Source organism: Prionailurus viverrinus, chromosome C2 (genome assembly GCF_022837055.1).
Source record: "Prionailurus viverrinus isolate Anna chromosome C2, UM_Priviv_1.0, whole genome shotgun sequence".
Taxonomy (NCBI): domain Eukaryota; kingdom Metazoa; phylum Chordata; class Mammalia; order Carnivora; family Felidae; genus Prionailurus; species Prionailurus viverrinus.
The window spans coordinates 100,925,125-100,947,405 of NC_062569.1; the positions used below are offsets into that span (position 1 = coordinate 100,925,125).

The 22,281-nt window shown below is 35.7% G+C and overlaps 1 protein-coding gene across 5 annotated transcripts in view; it reads left to right on the forward strand.

Annotated features, from left to right (window-relative positions):
* SLC9C1 (solute carrier family 9 member C1) overlaps positions 1 to 22,281 on the forward strand; it is a 107,918-nt gene that overhangs the window by 65,326 nt on the left and 20,311 nt on the right. For all 5 annotated transcript variants that reach the window (XR_007155435.1, XM_047873933.1, XM_047873934.1 and 2 more), the window contains 8 exons: positions 4,176 to 4,371; positions 5,837 to 6,022; positions 7,889 to 8,038; positions 9,780 to 9,831; positions 11,083 to 11,231; positions 18,871 to 18,996; positions 20,588 to 20,686; positions 21,213 to 21,386. Coding sequence is in view for 4 of the 5 variants with exons in the window: in XM_047873933.1 (XP_047729889.1) it covers positions 4,176 to 4,371; positions 5,837 to 6,022; positions 7,889 to 8,038; positions 9,780 to 9,831; positions 11,083 to 11,231; positions 18,871 to 18,996; positions 20,588 to 20,686; positions 21,213 to 21,386 (1,132 nt within the window). In the remaining variant the exon portion in view is untranslated. The remainder of the gene's footprint in view (positions 1 to 4,175; positions 4,372 to 5,836; positions 6,023 to 7,888; positions 8,039 to 9,779; positions 9,832 to 11,082; positions 11,232 to 18,870; positions 18,997 to 20,587; positions 20,687 to 21,212; positions 21,387 to 22,281) is intronic.

The following is a 22,281-nucleotide window of genomic DNA, read 5'->3' on the forward strand; positions in this document are numbered from 1 at the left end:
GTCAGAGTACCTTGACCTGGGAATGGTTAGCAAATAATGTGTGTCAAAGGGCAATATAGACAAATAGTTAACTACATTTTACTTGACTTTTCTAAAGATAGAGAACTGGTGAGCAAAGGGATCAGATCAACTACTACAAAGGAAGATCATGATTCCCCACCCTTTCCTTCTGAGTCAGTTCTCAGAACCAGAGCCCTTGAGAAAGATCTACAGCAATACCACAAACACATGGGATAAATATTGCCTCAATCTTTTCTCAGATCGACCTTTAAGTCACTTTACCAGAGTTACTTTGCATTGAGAAAAAGAAAATACCCTGGGGAGCCTGGGTGGCTCAGTCAGTTAAGTGTTCAACTTTGGCTCAGGTCATGATCTCACAGTCTGTGAGTTCAAGCCCCGCGTCGGGCTCTGTGCTGACAGCTCAGAGCCTGGAGCCTGTTTCAGATTCTGTGTCTCCCTCTCTGTCTGACCCTCCCCCATTCATGCTCTGTCTCTCTCTGTCTTGAAAATAAATAAACGTTAAAAAAATTAAAAAAAAAAGAATACCCAGACTTTTTTAAAGACCATGGGATATGGCATTAGAAATGGTACTGATACCAAAGGCTTGAAATGTTGTTATAGCTCTCAAGTTAGACAGGAAGCTTTTAGGCCAGATAATATATGGGAGTCTCTGACCCAGTCTGTTTCATTATAATCCAGCAAGTCCACTGTGTGGTTATTTCCCTGAATCCCCAAGTGTATAGATGGGATGAGTGTATCAATGATATACAATGAGGAAATTACAGTCTTTTCAGTAAATGACATTGGGAAAACTGGACAGCTACATGAAAAATAATGAAACTAGACCACTATCTGACACCATACACAAAAATAATCTTGAAATGGACTAAAGTCTTGAATGTAAGACATGAAACCATAAAACTCCCAGAGGAAAACATGGGAGATACACTCCATGATAGCAGTCTTGGCAATGACTTTTTGGATTTGACACCAAAAACAAAATCAACAAAACCAAAAGTAAACAAGTGGTACTACATCAAACTAAAAATTTTCTGCACATGGTCTCCTGGGTGGCTCAGTTGGGTAAGCATCTGACTCTTGATTTTGGCTCAGGCCACAATGATCTCACAGTCAGGGGATAGGCGTGGCGTCTGCTTAAGATTCTCCCTCTCTCTCCCTCTCTCTCTACCCCTCTCCCACTCATGTGTGTGCATGTGCTCTCTCTCTCTCTCTCTCTCTCTCTCTCAAAAATAAATAAATAGGGACACCTGGGTAGCTCAGTCAGTTGAGCATCCTACTTCGGCTTAGGTCATGATCTCATGGCTCGTGGATTTGAGCCCCATGTCAGGCTCTGTGCTGACAGCTTAGAGCCTGGAATCCACTTTGGATTCTGTGTCTCCCTCTCTCTCTACTCCCTTGCCCCTGCTCATATTCTGTCTCTCCTTCAAAAATAAATAAACATTAAAAAATATTTTTTAATTAAAAAATAAATAAAACAAGTGATCTTAAAATTAAAATAAATAAAAAATAAAAACCTTCTGCACAGAAAAAAACAAAATTAAAAACTATGGAGTGGGAGAAAATATTTGCAAATCATATATCTGATAAGGGGTTAGTAACTGATAGGTGTAAAGAACTCATACAATTCAATAACAACAACAATAAAAAAGCAAAACAACACCCTATTAAATAATGCTCAGAGGAAATAAACAGATACTTTTCCAAAGAAGACATACAAATGGTAAAAAAAAAAAATACCTGAAAATGTGCTTAATATCACTACTCCTCAGGGGAATGCAAATCAAAATGCAACGAAATATCACCTCACACCTGTTAGAATGCCTATCATCAAAAAGACAAGAGATAGTACATGTTGGCAAAGATGTGGAAAAAAAGGAACCTTTGTACACTGTTGATAAGTATGTAAACTGATGCAGCCACTATGGAAAGCAGCTTGGAGATTCCTCAAAATAATCAAAATAGAACTACCATATGATCTAGCAATCCAATGAAAACTCCTTTCATATCCAAGGGAAATAAAAACAAGATATCAAAGAGATCTGCACTCCCATGTTCAATGCAACATTATTCACAGTAGCCAAGATATGAAAATAACCTAATTGTCCATCAGTGTATGATTGATTGAAGAAAATAAGGTATATGAGAATATTATTTGCCATGAGAAAGAAGGAAATCCTTCCTTTTGCAACAATACAGATTGACGTCAAGGGCATTATGATAAGTGAAAATAAGCCCGAAAAAGACAAATACTGCATGATATCACTAATGTGTTGAGTATACAAAAGAAAAAAATGAAAAAATCAACTCATAGAAATAGAGAATAGCAAAGTGGTTACCTGGTTACCAGCTGAGGGGTTGAAGAAATAAAGAAAGGATGGTAAAAGTTTACAAACTTTCAGCTAGAAGATGAATCGGGTCTGAGAATCTGATATAAGACACGGTGACTCTAGCTGAAAACCCTCAATAGTATAGTTGAAATTTGTTAAAGGAGTAGAACCTGAAAGGTCTCATCCCCCACAGAAGGTAATCATAGGACATGATGGATATGTTAATTCATTAGTGTGGGGACTCTTTTCACAATGTATACATGAAATCACCACGATGTACACTTTAAATATCTACAATTTTATATCTAATTATACCTCGATACAGCTGAAAGTTTAAAAAAGGTAAAAATAGCATTCTGGAGATAGAACTGAGATGGGCAGAATTTGACAAGGCTTCGCTTATACTCTGGTTTCTCTTCAAATCATGTAAATAGTGCACCTTTTAACAAGGCTTCCCTCCATGGCTCCTCCCTCACACAGTCACTGCCAAAGGCTTTAGAGGTCCCTGGGAATGTGAAGACAGGATTATAATTTATTCCTAATGTCATCTTCAGAGTCCCAAATTGTAAAAGTTTCAGGTCCTGAGTAATACAGATCCACCTCTGAGAGTAGGGAGATCCACTACTTACCTAATCTGAATTCAGTAGCTGATTAATCACGTCACTTGAGTTTTAACAATATAATGCATTATTATATTACTTGAAAAATGAAAAAATAAAAATACATAAGTAAATCCTTGTATCCACAGTTCCACTCCCTGGCATACTTGGTACAGAAACTATTTTTCAAAACATATGCATGAATTTACATTTTTTGGTGAAGTGTGGATGTATACTATTCCACTACCACACCTCCTGGGATTTTTTTCCCTCAGATTTTATGCCTTGACAAAGAAAGATGCTCATGACACATTGTTAAGAGAAAAGAAAAAAAATTACAGAACAAAACGTATAATATAATTTCTTTTGTGTTTGTAGATAATGATTACATTTAGAACAGTATTCAAACTATTAATCATAGTAATCTCCGGAAGGTGGAAGGAATTGACTTTGTTTTATGATTTTTTTTAATGTTTGTTTATTTATTTGTCTGTTTATTTTTAATGTTTATTTCTTTTTAAGAGAAAGAGACAGAGCATGAGTGGGGGAGGGGCAGAGACAGAGGGCGACAATCCAAGCAGGCTCCAGATTCCAAGCTGTCAGCACAGAGCCCTATGCAGGGCTGGAACCCACACACCATGAGATCATGACCTGAGCCGAAGTCGGGGGCTTAACTGACTGAGCCCCCCAGGCACCCCAATGTTTATTTATTTTTGACAGAGAGACAGGGGCCGCAAGGGGGGGGGGGGGAGGAGAGGGCACTGAGAGAGGGAGACATAGAATCTGGAGCAGGGTCCAGGCTCTGAGCTGTCAGCACAGAGCCCAATGCAGGACTAGAATTCACAAACTATGAGATCATGACCCGATCTGAAGTCGGAGGCTTGACTGACTGAGCCACCCAGGTGCCCCGTTTTATGATTTTTTAAAATACTTTCAGTTTGCATTATTCCCATCTGTGACCAAAAGTATTTCTATTAAAAGTAAAAGTGAATGAGAGTTGACGAAGGTGGGGGAAAAAGAAAGGAAATCAGCCTGAAGACATTTAGCAGAGGAGGAAATTAAAAGGACAGCATCTGAAGTGGGATGCCAGAAAGTGTTAGGGAGTGACTGTTCCTACCCAGAACTAAGCTGGCTTCTGTGCTATAGATGATTAGAACATAGCTGAGCATATAATGAAAATAATTCCGTATAATTATTTTATCAGATAAAACTTATTTTTTTTTTGCAGACATTGCTTTCTTCAGTCATGCCATAAAATCGTATTTACTAATGAATTTGAGTATGTTGGATATCTTGTGATAATGATGAATATGTTTCCGATTACAATTTCTTGGATACCTGAATTAAATGATATCTATGAGCATGAATTAAAATATTCTAACTACCTTTTTCTTACGTTTTATATCATGGAGGCCCTACTTAAGGTAATCCAAAATTGTGTGTGTATGTGTGTGTGTATGTGCATGAACATGCTATATGTCTCACAGAGAGATTCCCTAACTTCATTTTTCAGCATTAGCTACACACAATTTTCTAAAGGAGTATGTGAAATTCTCTTTCACTTCTCAAACAAATAAACTTTAATTTTTAAAGGTAAATTTTTGGGGCGCCTGGGTGGTTCAGTTGGTTTAGCATCCGACTTCAGCTCAGGTCACGATCTCACCGTCCATGGGTGTGAGTCCCGCATCAGGCTCTGTGCTGACAGCTCAGAGCTTGGAGCTTGCTTCAGATTCTGTGTCTCCCTCTCTCTCTGCCCCTCCCCTGCTCGCGCTCTATCTCTCAAAAATAAATAAAACGTTAAAGGTAAGTAAATTTTTAAGGCAACTCAATAGCCACCATCCATACTTTAAGAACTGATTTTGTATTTGCAAAAATAAATTTCAAAATGGTGTGTGTTGAAGGGAGTTTCAAAGGTGTTGGCAGTGTTCTTAAACTTAGAAGGGTAGTAGTGTTCATTTTATTTTTTTAATACTAGATAGATAAACAGATAGGTAGAGTGATACATATCCCTGTAAACTTGAAAAACATTTCATGATTTGATTTTTAAATCAAATATAAAGGTAGTTGTAAAATGAGGAAATAAACCCCCACAAATTGATTATAGTATTGTGTCATATGGATCGAAAAGTGGAGGTTGAGTATGTGAGTACATAGCTTGATGAACAAAAATAAGGGAAAAGTCAGAAGCAACACTAGGATGCCCACAAGAAACATCACTCCCAGTGACTGGAGCTTAGGGTTGGGTTGGTCAGCGTGGAGATTGGAAAGGTGTTAGATTTGCATGAAGGATATGGAATATGAGATAGGAGATGTGGACGTAAAGAATAAAGAGCTTCACACACCATGCCTATCTCATTCATTTCCCTGGCATCAACTACCATTTATAGTCTAATGACTTCCCAATTCAGTTCCCTGCTCAGATTTTATCAAGAACCTCAGATCATATAGACAACTGATGACTGGATCTCCCCAACAAAATACTGTGCAAACATCTCAAACAGCATATTCTTAACAAACTTATCTTCTGTAAGCCTATTCTCCCTTCAAAATTCCACTGGAAATCCAATTTCCCAGGCTTGAATCCAGTCGTTTTTAATACTTCCCATTCTTTTAGCTATAGTAGGTTTTCTGAAACAAAGAAGCAATGAAAGAATGAACTGTCACAAAATAGTAGGGAATTTTGAATATTTTCCCCCTTGGAATGGATGCTTCAATATTCCAACCATTTTAATTTCAAGTTAATATGATTATTTACTAGTATTTCAGACAAGTAGTCTTAAGGTAGATCAGAGAAAAATACCTAATGAGTGATATTTCAGTTATTGTAGAAAATGTTGCAGTAAAAGCAAAAACAAACAAGATAATGTGTTGTTTTTTTTAAATCAACAGATGGCTGCAATGAGGAAGGAATATTTTTCACATACCTGGAATCTATTTGAGTTGACAATTACATTAGTTGGCATCATAGATGTAATTCTTATTGAGACAAATTACATTACTTATACTTTTGAATTTATTCAAACTGTAATCTTTTTTAAAATTGTTCGATTTTTTCGCATACTACGTATTTTAAAGGTAAAGAACTATAAAATCATTCATTTTCAAATTCTAATGACTGCTTCATGACATATGGACTAAAGTTTACTAGTTTTATGGCTTCCACTTTCTATTGGAATGATGTTTATGTTTCAAATGTTATATCCCTTTCACAAATTAAATTTTGTAACAGTGTTTTATGAGTATCCAAATTATATTTGTAGTTTACTTAGCATATGAAAGTATAGAAATGTTCATCACAGCTTTTCCTTGAATAGAGAGTACACGACAAATTCCGTATTAATGTAAATATAAACTAACCCCAAAATTATGTATATTTTTATAGATACCTGGTATAGATACCTGGTATAAAATCAACAAAACAACCATGCAAACCATTCACAGTGACAAAACAAATAGTATAAATTCATACACATCACAAAACCAAAAAATGCACATTTCATGTTATATAAATTCATAGTAATATAAAATCACAGCATCAAAATGACCTTTGATTGTCTAATACACCTTTCTATGACAAGTATGATATTTTTTCTATACAGTTATTTCAATGACATGAAACTCACTCATCACAAAGCATATGAAGTGTGTATATGGATACAGATATACTCTCCCTCTCTCTCACCACCTCTCTCTCTCTTCATACACAAATAGGGTATATACACACACAAGCACTGTGAGAGATACAAGGCTAAGTAAAACATAGTTCATCTAGAAATAAAACTAATAGGTTAGAATCTTTACATTTAAAGTTTTCTTACATATGCTTAAAAAATATTTATGCTACCAAGAGAAATAACTAGGTCTAAAAGTATGCAACTCGTAGCTTTTCCAGTTTTACTACTAAATGAGACCGTAAGTAACGCTAGTGTGCAATTTGACCTAAGGAAGGCAAGTAAAGTGTATTCAGTGACTACTTAATTCTTTCTGATGGGAAGATACGCAGAGTCTATCAAATATTTTAAATGAAAAAACTGGTAAACAACTTAAGAAAAGTTTGTATATATATTCAGGAAACTCTGAACTCTTATCTTACGTCAGACGATAGTCCTTGGAACATAAAGACAAATTATCTGTACTCTCTACCCCCAGAGAACTCATTGTAGAAGGGAAATGATATGTCATCTAGATGTTCCAATGTTATATTGTAGAATATACAAGTGCAAAACAGAGTCTGTACACAATGCTAATGAGATTTAAAAAAAAAAAAAAGACTTCCTTTATTAGGTGATACTTGTGATACTTGAACTGAATCTTGAAAGATGAACATAAACTAGCTCTTCTAGGATTAATGGCAGGTGGTTGGAAGGCAGACTATGGAGGTTATGGAGCACAGACAGGACACCAGAAATAGCCAACTCTACTGAAGTGAGGGGATTGCTCAGTGGTAAGAGATAATCTGGAAATGTAAACCTCAGCAAAGAAACAACGAGAAGTTAATGGTGGGGTCACACAAGAAGCATAATTGTGGTGGGTTCTAACCCCCAAATAAACCTTCTAGCAAGAAGATTAGTAGGAGATTTTGCAGGTAAAATAGCAATACTTTATAGACATTTTTTGAATTAAGCCCAAAAGATTAATTGCTTTGTTTTCCAAGAAGTTAAGCCAGTTGAAAATAACATCCAGTTCTCTATAAGGGACATAAGTAAAGAGTAAAGTCATCACTTCACATAGGTGCCCAACATTATTAGTTACTAGGAAATAGCTGTAGTCATGAAGTTATAAAGTTATCATGAATAAAATAACTAAGAACCTCGACAGGTTACTATAGTTACCATTGAAAGAATGTTATTTCTTAGCATTATCTACTTTAGGTAAACTAATAGACATATAATTAACTAAATGTATACAATTTATGTTAAATAGTAGTTCTGCTTTTTTCAGCTCATAACCCCCAAGTTGCTGCAAATAATAGATAAAAAGATGAGTCATCAGCTATCCTTTAAATATGCTATACTAAAAGGTTATATCCAAGGTGAAGCAGACATAATGACTATAATTGATCAAATTTCAAGTTCTAAGCAAGTTAAACAGGTGAGAAAAACTTTAAATACTAAGGAGAGGGTTTATTCCTCCAGTCCCTCCATTGCCCCACCCATTATGTTCTCTGTCTCTATGTGTAGGTGTGGTCCCTGACTCCTGATTCCCTGAGTGATTTCTGTAAAAACTTAAACTAGTCTACACCTGTATTACTCAAATGCCTCCTTACTGAAATGTCTGTGCCACAGTAGCAAGTCATGAGGCTTTTGCAACCCACCTTTTCATTCTTGTGGAAGCTCTTGTGAAGCCTGTGTGCAGTGGGTAGTTCCCTCCTGATCCAAGTTGCAGGATCTTTCAGCTATAGCTGTGCTCAACAGGAAACACTGGAGGATGAGACGTGATGGCAGTGTTGATCAACCAGAACTTCCTCATAGTTCCCAAAGGCTCCCCTCCTGTCTATATGCCTCATTTCCCCACGGTAAATAGTAATAGAAGCAAAGGATGGGGATCTGGAAACTGGGAAGAGTAATAATAACTCATCTAGAAGGAAACCTTGTCTAATTCTTTCATTACACAGTTAAGGGGGGGGGGGGGTGGGTAGCCAAGAGAGGTTGAATGATTATGCTCAAAGTCACATAGGTAGTAAACAGCAAAGAGAATTCTAGGGCCTAAGTTCTAGATTTTAGTTTTCTTTTTTCTTTCTTTTCTTTTTCCTTTTCTTTTTTCTTTCCTTTTTTATTTATTTTTTTTTTAGTGAGCTTTACACCCAATGTGTGGCTCCAACAGTTGCATGCTCTACTGACTGAGCCAGCCAGACACCCCCTAGATTTTGTTTTTTACTGTTTTGACTGAGGCAGATTAACACTATGTTCTCACAAGTTTGTCAGCTATGTGAAACATTTACCTTTCAAGGCAATTTAGAACATCTAAATTCTGTGTAATGTACCCAAATCTCGATAGTCAGGAAAATTGAACTGATGATATGTAGTAGAACACAAAAGTATCTTTCCTTTCTTTATCACCTGGAACTTTAAAACTGTTTTCTTGGCGGTGCCTGGGTGGTTCAGTCAGTTGAACATCCGACTCTTGGTTTCTACTCAGGTCATGATCTCATGGTTCATGCTTCAAGACCCACATCAGGCTCTGAGCTGACAATGAGGAGCTTGCTTGGGATTCTCTCTCTCCCTCTCTCTCTGACCCTCCCCTGCTCATGCTGTCTCTGTCTCTCTCAAAATAAATAAACATAAAAAAATAAATAAATCAAACTGTTTTCCTGAATTTTGTTACCTTTTCTAACCTGGAAAAGGATATTTAGCCCTGGAATTTGAGAATACACAGTAGGAAATATAAAAGGACCTGAATCTCTAAGATATTGTCTGGTTTTAGTCCCTACTGCTCTCACACAGCTTGGCCAAACATTTTACCTCACTTAAGATTGAAAGCTTCCCCTGTATCCCCAATTCAGAGGCTTTAATAACATTGAAGAGGAAAATATCTACCATGTGTGTGTTTTTCAGAATCAATAGTAACCTAAAGCAAGTTACTTTTAGAGAAAAAAAATATGACTTGCCTTCAGGCTTCTCAAAATCAACCTGTTATGCCACTTTTTACTCTCTCTACCACTCTTCCTGGAGCAAATTAAGGTTATTGCACAAAACTCAGTTCTAATCCTTAAAAAGCTCCCCATCATATTTTTCTTTCAAGTTATTGGGTTAAAAATCCATCAGCTGCAAATGTAAAAACATTTTATAACAGCTTGTTTTCCAATGGGGATAATGCTTCTTTTATTTCGTAGATATTATTAAGGAGGATAATGAAGAATACAGGACATGCTCTGAAAGAGCTAGGTAGGTAACCCTCGTTCTAAAGATTAAGCACAGCCATCTCTTATTATCATTACTTCTGAAAGGCAGTTGTTTTGACAACTAAACCGATTGTTAAGGCAACCTATTTATTACTAATAATAAAGTGAGTAACTTTAACAATCAACATGATCATATCTTTGGCTGCATGGGTTTAGTGTAATATTACCTCTCCACGCTTGTTCTTTCTGCCCTATACCCCAATGAAGACCTTTTAATTCCTCTTTAAAGGAAACACATTAGCACTGCATGTTTATACACACTATTATCACCTTATAAATTCTATTTTCTTCCAAACCAAAAGTACATATACCTCCCTGAGCAATACAGGGGGAAAAGTTACTTTTTCTCTCCACTTGCCATAGAGTTGTCATGTGAAGATTTAGTTTTATAAGTTGAAATCACAACCGAGCTTCACAGATCTCTGATATGTCTCCTGGAAGGCCCTATGCCTAAATATGGCACCAGCTTATTCCCTGAGTCATGCCACATCATGCTCCTAGTAGAGGATTAATACTGGAAGTGGGACAGACACACTCTTATAGTATAGTGTTCATGTGTGAGGAGAAGGAGGGGGGTTGATACCAGATGGTGGGCAATAAAAGGGTACAGAAAGCATGAGAATGGAACTGGACTTGAGAGATCTTGCAAGGCAGATAGTCATCAAGCCAGACAAGAAGTCATCACCAAGGAAAAGCCCAAATGTAGAATCTAAGTGAATGAAACTCTGTGGGCATTTAGGAATCCAGATAAGACAGGCAGAAGAGCATAGATGGGTGAGTCATCTAGACGCACAGGCATGCTGGGTGGGCAATGACCCAGGATGAATGAGAGGACTTAATCAGAAGCCATATCTAAGTGCACAGTTTGTAGTCAAAAATGCTAATTCAAACAGAATGGAAAAGCGGTACATAAACCTCAGACCTAGAAACCAGAAGAGCCTCTCAGTGTTCCATGCAAGTGGATCAGTGTAATTGCTAATCCTACGACTGGGGCTGTCTGCCCTTCCTCGTGGGCATAGGTGTTAAGTACAAGCCGACAAGAAAATGGTAAACAGAACTATGCTGCTGCTGGTGAATTATGATTGATTGCAGAGGACTCATCAGGGAGAGATATATTTCTCTGTGTTGAGGGTTGTACTCCATGGATTTAGAGCAAAAATATTGAGCTTATTGTCCACATGAAATATTTAAATAATGTTCTTATTTTTTCTGAAAATATTGTGTTATTTTTCAGGCTACTTAGAGTATGATCACCCAGAAATTGCTATTACTATGAAAACAAAGGAGGAGATTAATGTCATGCTCAATTTGGCTAGAGAAATTGTTAAGGTTTTTAGGTCAAAAGGGATTATTCATAAAATCGAAGGTTCTGAAATTAATAAGGTAAGGTAGCATATTTTAAAAACAAATATACTTTCTTGATATATAGTCATCCATGATCTTCAAACCTACTTTTGATTTTCCATTACAGACCATCTCTGGTATATGAATATCCACATTAAAATGTCTAAAGAAAAGCACATACCATAAAGCATTTCCTTCTTGAATTCCAGTGGTCAGCTTTTCTTTCCATTTCTTGCCAAAGTGAGGGACCATCTCTTTCTATGCTTTGCTCCCAAATCAGGGGTATGATAAAACTACTCCTCACTAGGCTAGAGTGGGTATCAATATTTTCCTGGGAATTATCTGTGCCACCGAAACAGCTTTTCCCATAGAATTCCATGATTTATAAGAACAACCAACTATAGGGTGAAAAATAACTACACTTACTTTCTCTAAGTTATTTATTAGTACCATGACATATAAAAATATAGAGGGTCCCACTAATTCCATAAGTAGAAAATTTATTCCCCAATTGGGAACCGTATAAAAAAAAATCCAAAAGCTATTATGCTTGTGAATACATATACAAAACTTTTAAACATAATAGTAGCTAATTGAATCTTGTAACATATTAAAAGTTTAGTAAGTATATATTATTAGTAATATATTAGTAAGTAATATATATTATATATTAAATATATATTAGTAAGTAATATACTATGACTAAGAAGGTTTTAGCTCATAAAATAGCTATAGAACTTATTCAAAGATTTAAAAAGAAGAAAAAACATTTGACAAAATTCATTGTTCAAAATATTTTTAAAAATTCTTACAAGACTAATAAATAGCATCTTTAATCCAATAAAGAGTTTCTATTAAAAATTTAAAACAAACATAGTATTAGATGTCAAAACACTTATAAGTATACCATTTAAAGTCAGGAAAAAGAAGTCTTAGCCAGGTCAAGAAAAAAAAAAGGAAATTGAGATAAAATTTTGGGGAAAAGGAAAAGACAGTTATTATATGTTGATGGTTTAATTTAAAATCCTAGAGAATTAATAGGCTTAATAAGATATGTTAAGCCTAATAATATAGGCTTAATAAGATAAATTATAGAATATTCAGAAATACTATCAACATTCAAAATTCTTCCCCAACTAAAGAAAATATAGAAAAATATTCTATTCACAGTATTAATTAAAAACTAAATCCTTAAGTGTGAACCTAACATTAAATATATAACACTTATGTGGCAAGAACTGAAAGGCATATTTGAACATGTAGAAAAAAAATCAGTCACATTGAAGACAAAACAACGGGAATTATCATATTTGAGGAACATAAAGAAAAAGATTGAAGAAAAGTGAACAAAATCTAAGGGACTTGTGCGATCCAACATATGCACCGTGGGAATCTCACAAGGAGAGAGATAGGGACAGAGGGAATATTTGAAGAAATAATGGCTGAAAACTTCCCAAATTAGACGAAAGACATAAATATTAACATTCAAGAATGTCAATACATTCCAAGTTGGATGAACTCAAAAAAACCCACACCTAGATACATTGTAATCAAGCTGTCAAAAGACAAAGTGAAAATTTTTAAATCAGCCACAGAGAAGCAACTCATCACACATGAGCAATCCTCAATACAATTATTATCATATTTCTCATCAGAAACTTCAGAGATCAGAAAGAAGCAGGCTGATATATTCAAAGTGCTAAAAGAAAAAAAAAACTATCAACCAAAAATCCTATATCCAGCAAAACTGTCCTGCAGAAGTGAGGGAGAAATTAAGACATTCCCTGATGAACAAAAGTGGAGGGAGTTTATTATGACTAGATCTTCCCTGAAAGAAATGTTAAAAGGAGCCCTACAGATTGAAAGGGCAAACAATAACTGGAACCCATATGAAGAAATAAAGATCTTAGTAAAGATAACTACATGGGCAATGATAAAAGATAATATTATTGTAATAATTTTTTTTGCAACTCCACTTTTTTTGGTTTTCTACACGATTAAGAGACTAGAACATTTGAAACAATTATTAGTCTAAAAGCTAACATTATGATAATGTTGGCTTGTAAGTCTATATGTTGTTTCCTACATCATATAAGAGACTACGCATTTAAAAACATATATATTTTGGACACACAACGTATAAAGATATAAATTTGTAACAACAGAAAGGAATGTGGATGGAACTATTAAAGGAGCAGAGTTTTATATGTCATGAAAGTTAAGCTGATATACATTTAAATTAGAGTACTACACTCTAGGGTGTTAAATGTAATCATCATGGAAATTAAAAGGTAAATAACAAAGAATATACCCAAAAAATAAATGAGAAAGGAATTTAAGTGTTTCACTCCAAAAAAAAAAAAACAAAAAACAAAACAAAACAAAAACAAACAAACAAAACAAAACAAAACAAAAAACCCTACGTGCAAAAGAAGCCAGTATGTAGGAAATAAAGGACAAAAAGCTATATGTAGGAAAAATAGTAAAATAATGGAAGTAACTGTTCCCTTATAAGTAATTACTTTAAATATAAATGGATTTGACTCTCCAAACAAAACACAAAGATTGGCAAAATAGACAAAAAACATGATCCAACTATATGACGTTCCTGGGAAACCTGGATATCCTCATGCAAAAGAATGAAGTTGCACCCCTACCTGACACCATTTACAAAAATTAACTCAAAATGAACCCATGACCTAATGTAAGACCTAACACTGTAAAACTCTTAGAAGACAATAGAGGGCAAAATTTCATGATACTGTATTTGACAATAAGTTATTAAAATGACACCAAAGGCACGGGCAACAAAAGAAAAAAATAGAAAAAGTGGACTTCATGAAAATTAGAAAATTTAAAAAAATGTACATTATGACCTTCATGTGCATCAAAAGGCATTATCACCAAAATAAAAATGCAACAAACAGAATAGGAGAAAATATTTGCAAATCATGTATTGGATAAGGAATTAATATACAGAATATATAGATAACTCTTGAAAGTCAACAACAAAAACCAAGCAGCTCAATTCAAAAATAGGCAAAGGACTTGGATAGATATTTTTTTCAAAAAAGATACACAAATAACCAATAAACACACGAAAAGATGCTTAACACCATTAATTATTAAGGAAATGCAAATCAAAACTACAATGAAATCTTCATACCAATTAGGATGAGTATCATCAAAGAAACCAAAACCCAAAACCCTGTACATCATTGGTGGGGATGTAAAATGGTACAGCCACTGGGAAAAACAGTATGGCACTTATGAAGAATTTCCCTAAGTTTTAGCAATTCCACTTCTGAGAATATACTTTAAAAAACTGAGAGTAGGATCTCAAAGAGATCCCAGTGGCATTCCTTTGTTTTTGTTTTTGTTTTTATTCTCAAGTTAGTTAACATACAGTGTAGTCTTGGCTTCAAGAGTAGAACCCAATGATTCATCTCTTACATATGACACCCAGTGCTCATCCCAAAAAAGTGCTCCTTAATGCCAGTCACCCACTTAACCCACCCCCTACCCACATCCTCCCCATCAACCCTCAGTTTGTTCTCTGTATTTAAGAGTCTCTTATGGCTTGTCTCCCTCTTTGTTTTTATCTTATTTTTCCTTCCCTTGCCCTATGTTCATCTGTTAAGTTTCTCAAATTCCACATATGAGTTAAATCATATATCTCTCTGATTTATTTCACTTAGCATAATACCCTCTAGTTCCATCCACGTTGTTGCAAATGGCAAGATTTCATTCTTTTTCATACCAAGTAGTATTCCATTGTATATGTATATACCACATCTTCTCAACCAATTCATCAATTGATGGACATTTGGGCTCTCTCCATAATTTGGCTATTGTTGATAGCACTCCAGCAGCATTGTTTACACTAGCTAAGAAAAAGAAGCAATCGAAGTGTCCACTGATGGATGAATGGGTAAGCAAAATGTGGTATATACTCAGAATGGAATACTATTCAGCCTTTTAAAAAAAGAAGACAATTCTGGGGCGCCTGGGTGGCTCAGTCGGTTAAGCGTCCGACTTCAGCTCAGGTCACGATCTCGCGGTCTGTGAGTTCGAGCCCCGCGTCGGGCTCGGCTGATGGCTCAGAGCCTGGAGCCTGCTTCAGATTCTGTGTCTCCCTCTGTCTCTGCCCCTCCCCAGCTGGCACTCTCTCTCTGTCTCTCTCAAAAATAAATAAACATTAAAAAATTTTTTCTTAATTACACACAAAGTAGTGATAGCAATAATGCCTAAAAAGTTCCCACAAATCAATGACAAAGAATCCTATAGAAAGTGAGAGAAGAATATGAAACAGGCATTTCACAGGCAAAAAGAAAAGTTGTTAATGAGTGTTTGAAAAGATATTTGACATCTCTAGTAACTAAGGAAATAGAAACTGAATTATTAATACATACCACATTTTGCCCATTAAATCAGCAATAATGGGGTGGGAGGGGAGTCAGTGTTCAATGCTAATTGAGGTTATGAGAAAATGGATTTAAATAGAGCAGAATGATGAGGCACCTGGGTGTCTCAGTCAGTTAAGCATTTGACTTTAGCTCAGGTAATGATTCAATGGTTTGTGAGTTCAAGCTCCAAATTGGGTGAGCTCAAACTCCACTTCTGGTGAGCATGAGCCCCGCTTTGAGTGAGCCCTGTCTCTCTCTCTCTCTCTCTCTCTCTCTCTCTCTCTCTCTCACTCTCCCTCTCTCTCTGTCTCTCTATCTCTCTGCCCCTCATGGGATTCTCTCCCCATCTCTCTCTGCTTCTCATACCCTTTCTCTCTCTAAAAAAAACAACTAAGACTGGGGTCACCTGGGTAGCTCAGTCAGTTAAGTGTCAGACTCTTGATTTCAGCTCAGGGAATAATCTCATCATCCTTAGTCCAAGACCCGCATCAGGCTCTCTCTCTCTCTCCCTCTCTCTCTCTAAATAAATAAATAAACAAGAAGAAAAAAAAAAACACTAAGACTGATATACCTGATTATGGGAAAAGTTTACTCTGTAGAAAATAGAAATAATAACCCAAACCAATGTTATTGATTGATTGATTGATTGAGCAAAAAATCATACCAAAATCATACCAGTTTATTAGGGGGTTTTAACATTAAGGGTTTTCTCTCTCTCTCTTTCAAATTTTTTAAAAAATTTTTTTAACATGTATTTATTTTCGAGAGAGAGAAAGCGCACGCGAGCGAGAGCATGAGTGGGGGAGGAGCAAAGAGATGGAAACAGAATCTGAAGCAGGCTCCAGCCTCTGAGCTGTCAGCACAGAGCCTGATGCAGGACTTGAACCCACGAACTGTAAGATCATGAGCTGAGCCGAAGTTGGATGCTTAACCCACTGAGCCACCCAGACACCCCTCATATTTTTATTTAAATTCTAGTTCGTTAACCTATCATGTAACATTGGTTTCAGGAGTAGAATTTAGTGATTCATCACTTACATATAACACCCAGTGCTCAACACAAGTGCCCTCCTTAATACCTATCACCCATTTAGCCCATCACCCCACCCACATCCCTCCATCAACCCTTAGTTTATTCTCTACTGTTAAGGGTGTCTAGAATGCCTTACATAACAATGCTAGGTTAAAATTAACATTTTTTTCCAGGGCGCCTGGGTGGCTCAGTTGGTTGAGCGTCCAACTTCAGCGCAGGTCATGATCTCACGGTTCATGAGTTCAAGCCCCATGTCAGGCTCTGTGCTGACAGCTCAGAGCCTGGAGCCTGCTTCTGATTCTGTGTCTGCCTCTCTCTCTAGCCCTCCCCCACTCACACTCCTCTCTTTCTCTTAAAAAAATAATTAACATTTTGTTCCTATATGGGTAATCAATTGACTCAACCTCATTTATAGAAATGATTATCATACCCTATTAAACTTCAGTGGAGTATTTCATGAATTAAATGACTGTGTATGTGTTGATGAGTTTCTGGATTCTTGTTTCATCGTTTTATTTATCTGTCATTGAATCTTTCTCAATGTATATCACACCATCTTATACTGGAACTTAATAATAAATCTTCATATCTGATTTTATGTATTTTCCAGCTTTTGCTCTTTTCTTCAAGATTATTTTGACTAGTTTTGGCATTTTGTATTTTCAAATAAACATTAGAATCAACTTGTCAATTTCCATTAAATAACCTAATGAACTTTTCATTGGGATTCCAAGAAGCCTGTATGTCAATTTAGAGACAACTGACATCTTAGTAATATTGACAATCTATTAACATATCTCTCCACTTTAGTTTTAACTTTGGCTCAGTAGTTCTTGTGTTTTTCTGTTCTTCAACCTATTTCATTCATGAACCTGAACTCTTATCTCACACCACACACGAAAAAATCAATTTTAGATGGATTGCACATAACTGTAAGAGGTAAAACAATAAACTTCTAGAAGGTAATATAAGATAATTTGTATGATATTGGCATAGGCAAAGATTTCTTAAACATGATAGAAAACTGGATTTCAGTAACACAAAAATTGAGAACTTCTCTTTATTAAGAAAAGAGAATTAAAAGACAAGCCACAAAAAGGTAGGGGATATTTTCAAAACAAATATATCCAACAAAGGGCTTATGTCCAGAATACCTGATGGTTTTTAACTGGCAATACCAACTGTAGGCCATCATGTGGAACAACTGGAACATCAGAGTGAGAGTGTAAAGTAACGAAACACTTTGGAAAATTGGTAGGCAGAAGCTTCTAAATTTGAACATATATATATGACACAGCAATTGGATTACAGAACCATATAGTCACAGAAATGTGCACATATGTACAGCAAGCAAATACAGCAGCATTATAAAAGCCCAGAACTGGAGCACCCCAAATGTTGATAAATAGTAGATCAATAGTAGACAAACCAGACACAAACAAGTACATACTCATTGATTTCATGCAGATAAAGCTCAAAACCAAACAAAGCTAAACTCTGGTGATAGAAGAGTGGTTGTCTTTGGATACAAGAAATGACTGGAAGAGAATATAAGAGAGGATTTTAGGGTGCAGTAAATGTTTTATTTCTTAATCTGGGTGCTGGTTACCCAGATCTTTTCATATTGTAAATCTTCTTTCTGTGGATATTTATAATTTGTACACTTTTGAGGTCAACACTAAACCATCCTGCACACCTAGAAAACTGATTTGAGGATTAACATAACAATGTGCACAACCTGAACCACAGAACTCAGCAGGTACACAGTGCAGAGAGGTGAACTGGGGGAGAGAGAAACCACGGAGGGCAGGGAGCTGTTTTTGCTTGCAGAGAGAGGACAGAGACTGGGGTTGGGGAGGGAGTACGGGAAAAGCAGCCCTCCCCAAAAGCAGCTGGAGAGAAAGTGGAAAAGTGGAAGCAGCCGCAGGGACTGAACAAAAAAGGGAGAAAGGAGAAAGGAGAGGGTTTAAGTCCCATTTAAACTCCATTAGACTCTATAATTTGTGTGTTTTTTGTTTATCTGCTATAGTTCAGTAAAAAGGTTTAGTTTTAAGTGTTTAATCTATGATTTCAGAATAATGATACCAGAAAAAGGATATCAGTGGGGAGAGGTTGAAGGGTTCCATAGAAGAACAAAATCTCAGAAGAGCAAGAAAAGGAAATAGTACAAAGTCATATTTTTTAAACATTCTGTGAACACAATTTTATTCATCCTTCTTCTTAAATTTTATGGTTTTAGTTAATAATGGCCAAAAAAAGAGAGATACTTGATTTTCAACCTGTTATCAAACCACTTACTGTTGAAGAAGCACTCTACAATATTCCATGGCTAGATAAAGAAAAAGATCATATAAGCTTCATTCAGGTAATATTTTTATTTCCTGGTAATACCATTTTTAATCTACCAACAAATGATTTTCTAAAAAGAGACTATGATACTCTCCAGCTTAAAAGTCTTTAAATGTCATTGATCGCCTGTAGGATAAAATCCCAAAAATCCCTTTAAATGACATGCGAAGTCTATCCACAGTCTGTCTCTTGCCTCCCTTTCCATTTTAATCTTCTGTTGCCTATTCATCATATACCTCATACTGAACCTTGCATGGTGCCCCAAGCCCTTTAACACTATTTTCTAATTCCATTCTTCTGGGGGTGCTGATTTTCTTGAAATGCCCTTTGTTTGTACTTTTTTTTTTTTTTTTAAATCTTGCTTCTCTGGAAACATCCTTACAAAATACTCAGAAAAGTAGGCTTTGGAGGCAAATATCCCACCAATAGAAGATCAACCTGTGATCCTTTCTGAGTTTGGAGGACCAAAGGTGTCAGCGTTGTATCCATTATATACTTTCATTATAGCATTAAGTACATTGCATTACAATTACCTTTACATCTCTCTTCTGTACTATACTCTTTTTTTAATGTTTATTTAAAAAAAATTTTTTTTTCAACGTTTATTTATTTTTTTTGGGACAGAGAGAGACAGAGCATGAACGGGGGAGGGGCAGAGAGAGAGGGAGACAGAATCGGAAACAGGCTCCAGGCTCCGAGCCATCAGCCCAGAGCCTGATGCGGGGCTCGAACTCACGGACCGCGAGATCGTGACCTGGCTGAAGTCGGACGCTTAACCGACTGCGCCACCCAGGCGCCCCTTTAATGTTTATTTAGAGAGAGAGAGAGACAGACAGAGTGTGAGTAGGGAGGGGGAGGGGGGAAAAGAGAGAGGGAGACACAGAATCTGAAGCAGGCTCCAGGCTCTGAGCTGTCAGCACAGAGCCCTACTCAGGGCTCGAACTCATGAACCACGAGATCATGACCTGAGCCAAAGTCGGATGCTTAACCAACTGAGCCACCCAGGCGCCCCTGTACTATACTCTTTAGCTCATCCATATTTTGTATACCCAAACCCTAGCACTCTGCATATTACACAGAGAGTGCTCAAAGAGTGTTTGTTGAATACAGAAATAAATAGGTCTAACTTGTTCTAATAACATTCTCTTTTTGTATCTACTTGGTGCCAAAGGACCAATTATATTTATCCACCTGCTTAATATATTTTGAATGAATGAATTTTTTTATTTACTTTATCTGTTGTTTACAGTATAACTATGTAAGAGACATATATATGACATTAGCCTGCATCTGTTCTCATTATTGTCCATCCAGATTAAATATTTTTTTTATCTTTCCCTTACATTCTTATTCTTACATTAAATTATTTCTGTTCTAATCCATGTATAAATACCCCATTTATGAAGTTATATAGATCTATGAATATCCACTTTCTTTCTTTGATATTCATAATTCCTATCTTCTCTTATAAATTTACTAACACAACATGTCAGATCTTATTGAGTGGTATTTTAAAATGCAAAAAATTTATTAAAATATGAATTTCAACATCACCAACTACTGCTAAAATAGTATTTATATCTTATATATTTGGTGATATTTTTAAGGAAAGAGCCAGAGTGGTAACATTTGATTGCGGAAATGATATATTTGAAGAAGGTGATGAGCCCAAAGGAATTTATATAATAATATCAGGTATGGTGAAGGTAAGTCAGAGTTATTCATAAATGCATTTGTGAACATTAGTTAAAAACTCTATAAAATTGAGAATTCATAGTTTTCCATGTTAGGAACTGCATTATTCCTTTATTTAGGACAATAGCTTCCATTCAATTTTCTTATTCAAACATAATGGTTAGCATTATGTATCACCTTTTAAGTGATACTTTCCCATAGATAGTAAGAAACCATCCAAAGGATCATCTTTATGATGGAATATTATCGTATAAGTTGTTTTCTTCTTATGTTTATCTGAATCAGGTATTTAGCCATCCTAAAGCAGGTATAGGTTAGTTGAGTAGTAGAAGAAATCAGAAAGACTGCAGTATCTAAGAATTCTTTTCTTTCTAAGTTATTGCTAATTTAATAAATTTGATTTAAAAGGTACAAGTAATAAATATCCTCAAAATAATATGTACATATTAAAATTGTTAAAACCAAAAGAAAAAAGTCAAAATTTAGACAGTTTGGGTAATTGGCATATGTTTTTTTATCTTTCTTTGTTCTGAACAGCTTCAAAGATCAAAGCCTGGCTTGGGAATTGACCAAATGCTCTGGGAGTCAGAGGAGAATGATGATCAGATAACTTACACAGACTTTGTGATCAGTGGGGAAATAATAGGAGAGTTAAACTGCTTAACGAATAAACCCATGATATGTTCTGCTACCTGCAAAACTGTAGTGGAGGTCAGAAAACATCACATTGTGTCTTACTGTTGTATCTCATTCAATATCTAGTATCAAATTTAAGGTTGTTTCTGTACCTAGCATATGTTTGCTGTCTGATGATAATTTTAAAAAATACAGGAATAGTAAGGGAGCAAACCTTGTTACCAAATTATACTTACCCAGTATAATGCCCTGGCAAAATGGCTTATAAATATTGCTCTGCCATGTTGAAAAAAAGATTTTAACCAGAAAAACTGATTAAATGAGGTCTCTCGTGGGGAAATTAGAGGAGATATTTTAACTGTAAACACCATAATTTGGGGGACTAAGTAAGGAAAAAAGTCAGAGAACTAATAGCTATTAATAAAAAAGTTGAACAAAGTAGATGGAAGTTTCCCTAGACACAATGAGGACAAAATTCTCAAAACAACAGGGGCTCTCACTGGCCTAATTTGAACTCTAAAAGAACAATGACTGCAAACAATTGAACCCCACAATATATAAAAATCCGTAAGTTGATAATGATACCAAAATTCATTTAATTTCCAATAAGGTTTTTGGAATATCAACTTACTACTCTAAACATGGATTGCTCTTTTAAAAAATAGAAAGAATTAAACATTTATCCTGCCTTTCCTCTATGAACTTTTTCAAGGTAACAACAACAAAAAATGAAGTAGTATTCTTCTATACAGAATTTCAGCTAACAAATATAGAAGCAGAGACCTAGCATATTTCATTTTGCCATCTGAAATGAAATAATGTAAATAGGCAACAACTATCAACTGATGCTGAAACTACTAAGTGTAATGTTAATGGGAAACATCATAATGAAAGGACCTGGCTTGCACCACCTAAAAACAATTGTAGCATCACTAAAAGTTGGACAATTGGGCATCACGTACCTCATGAT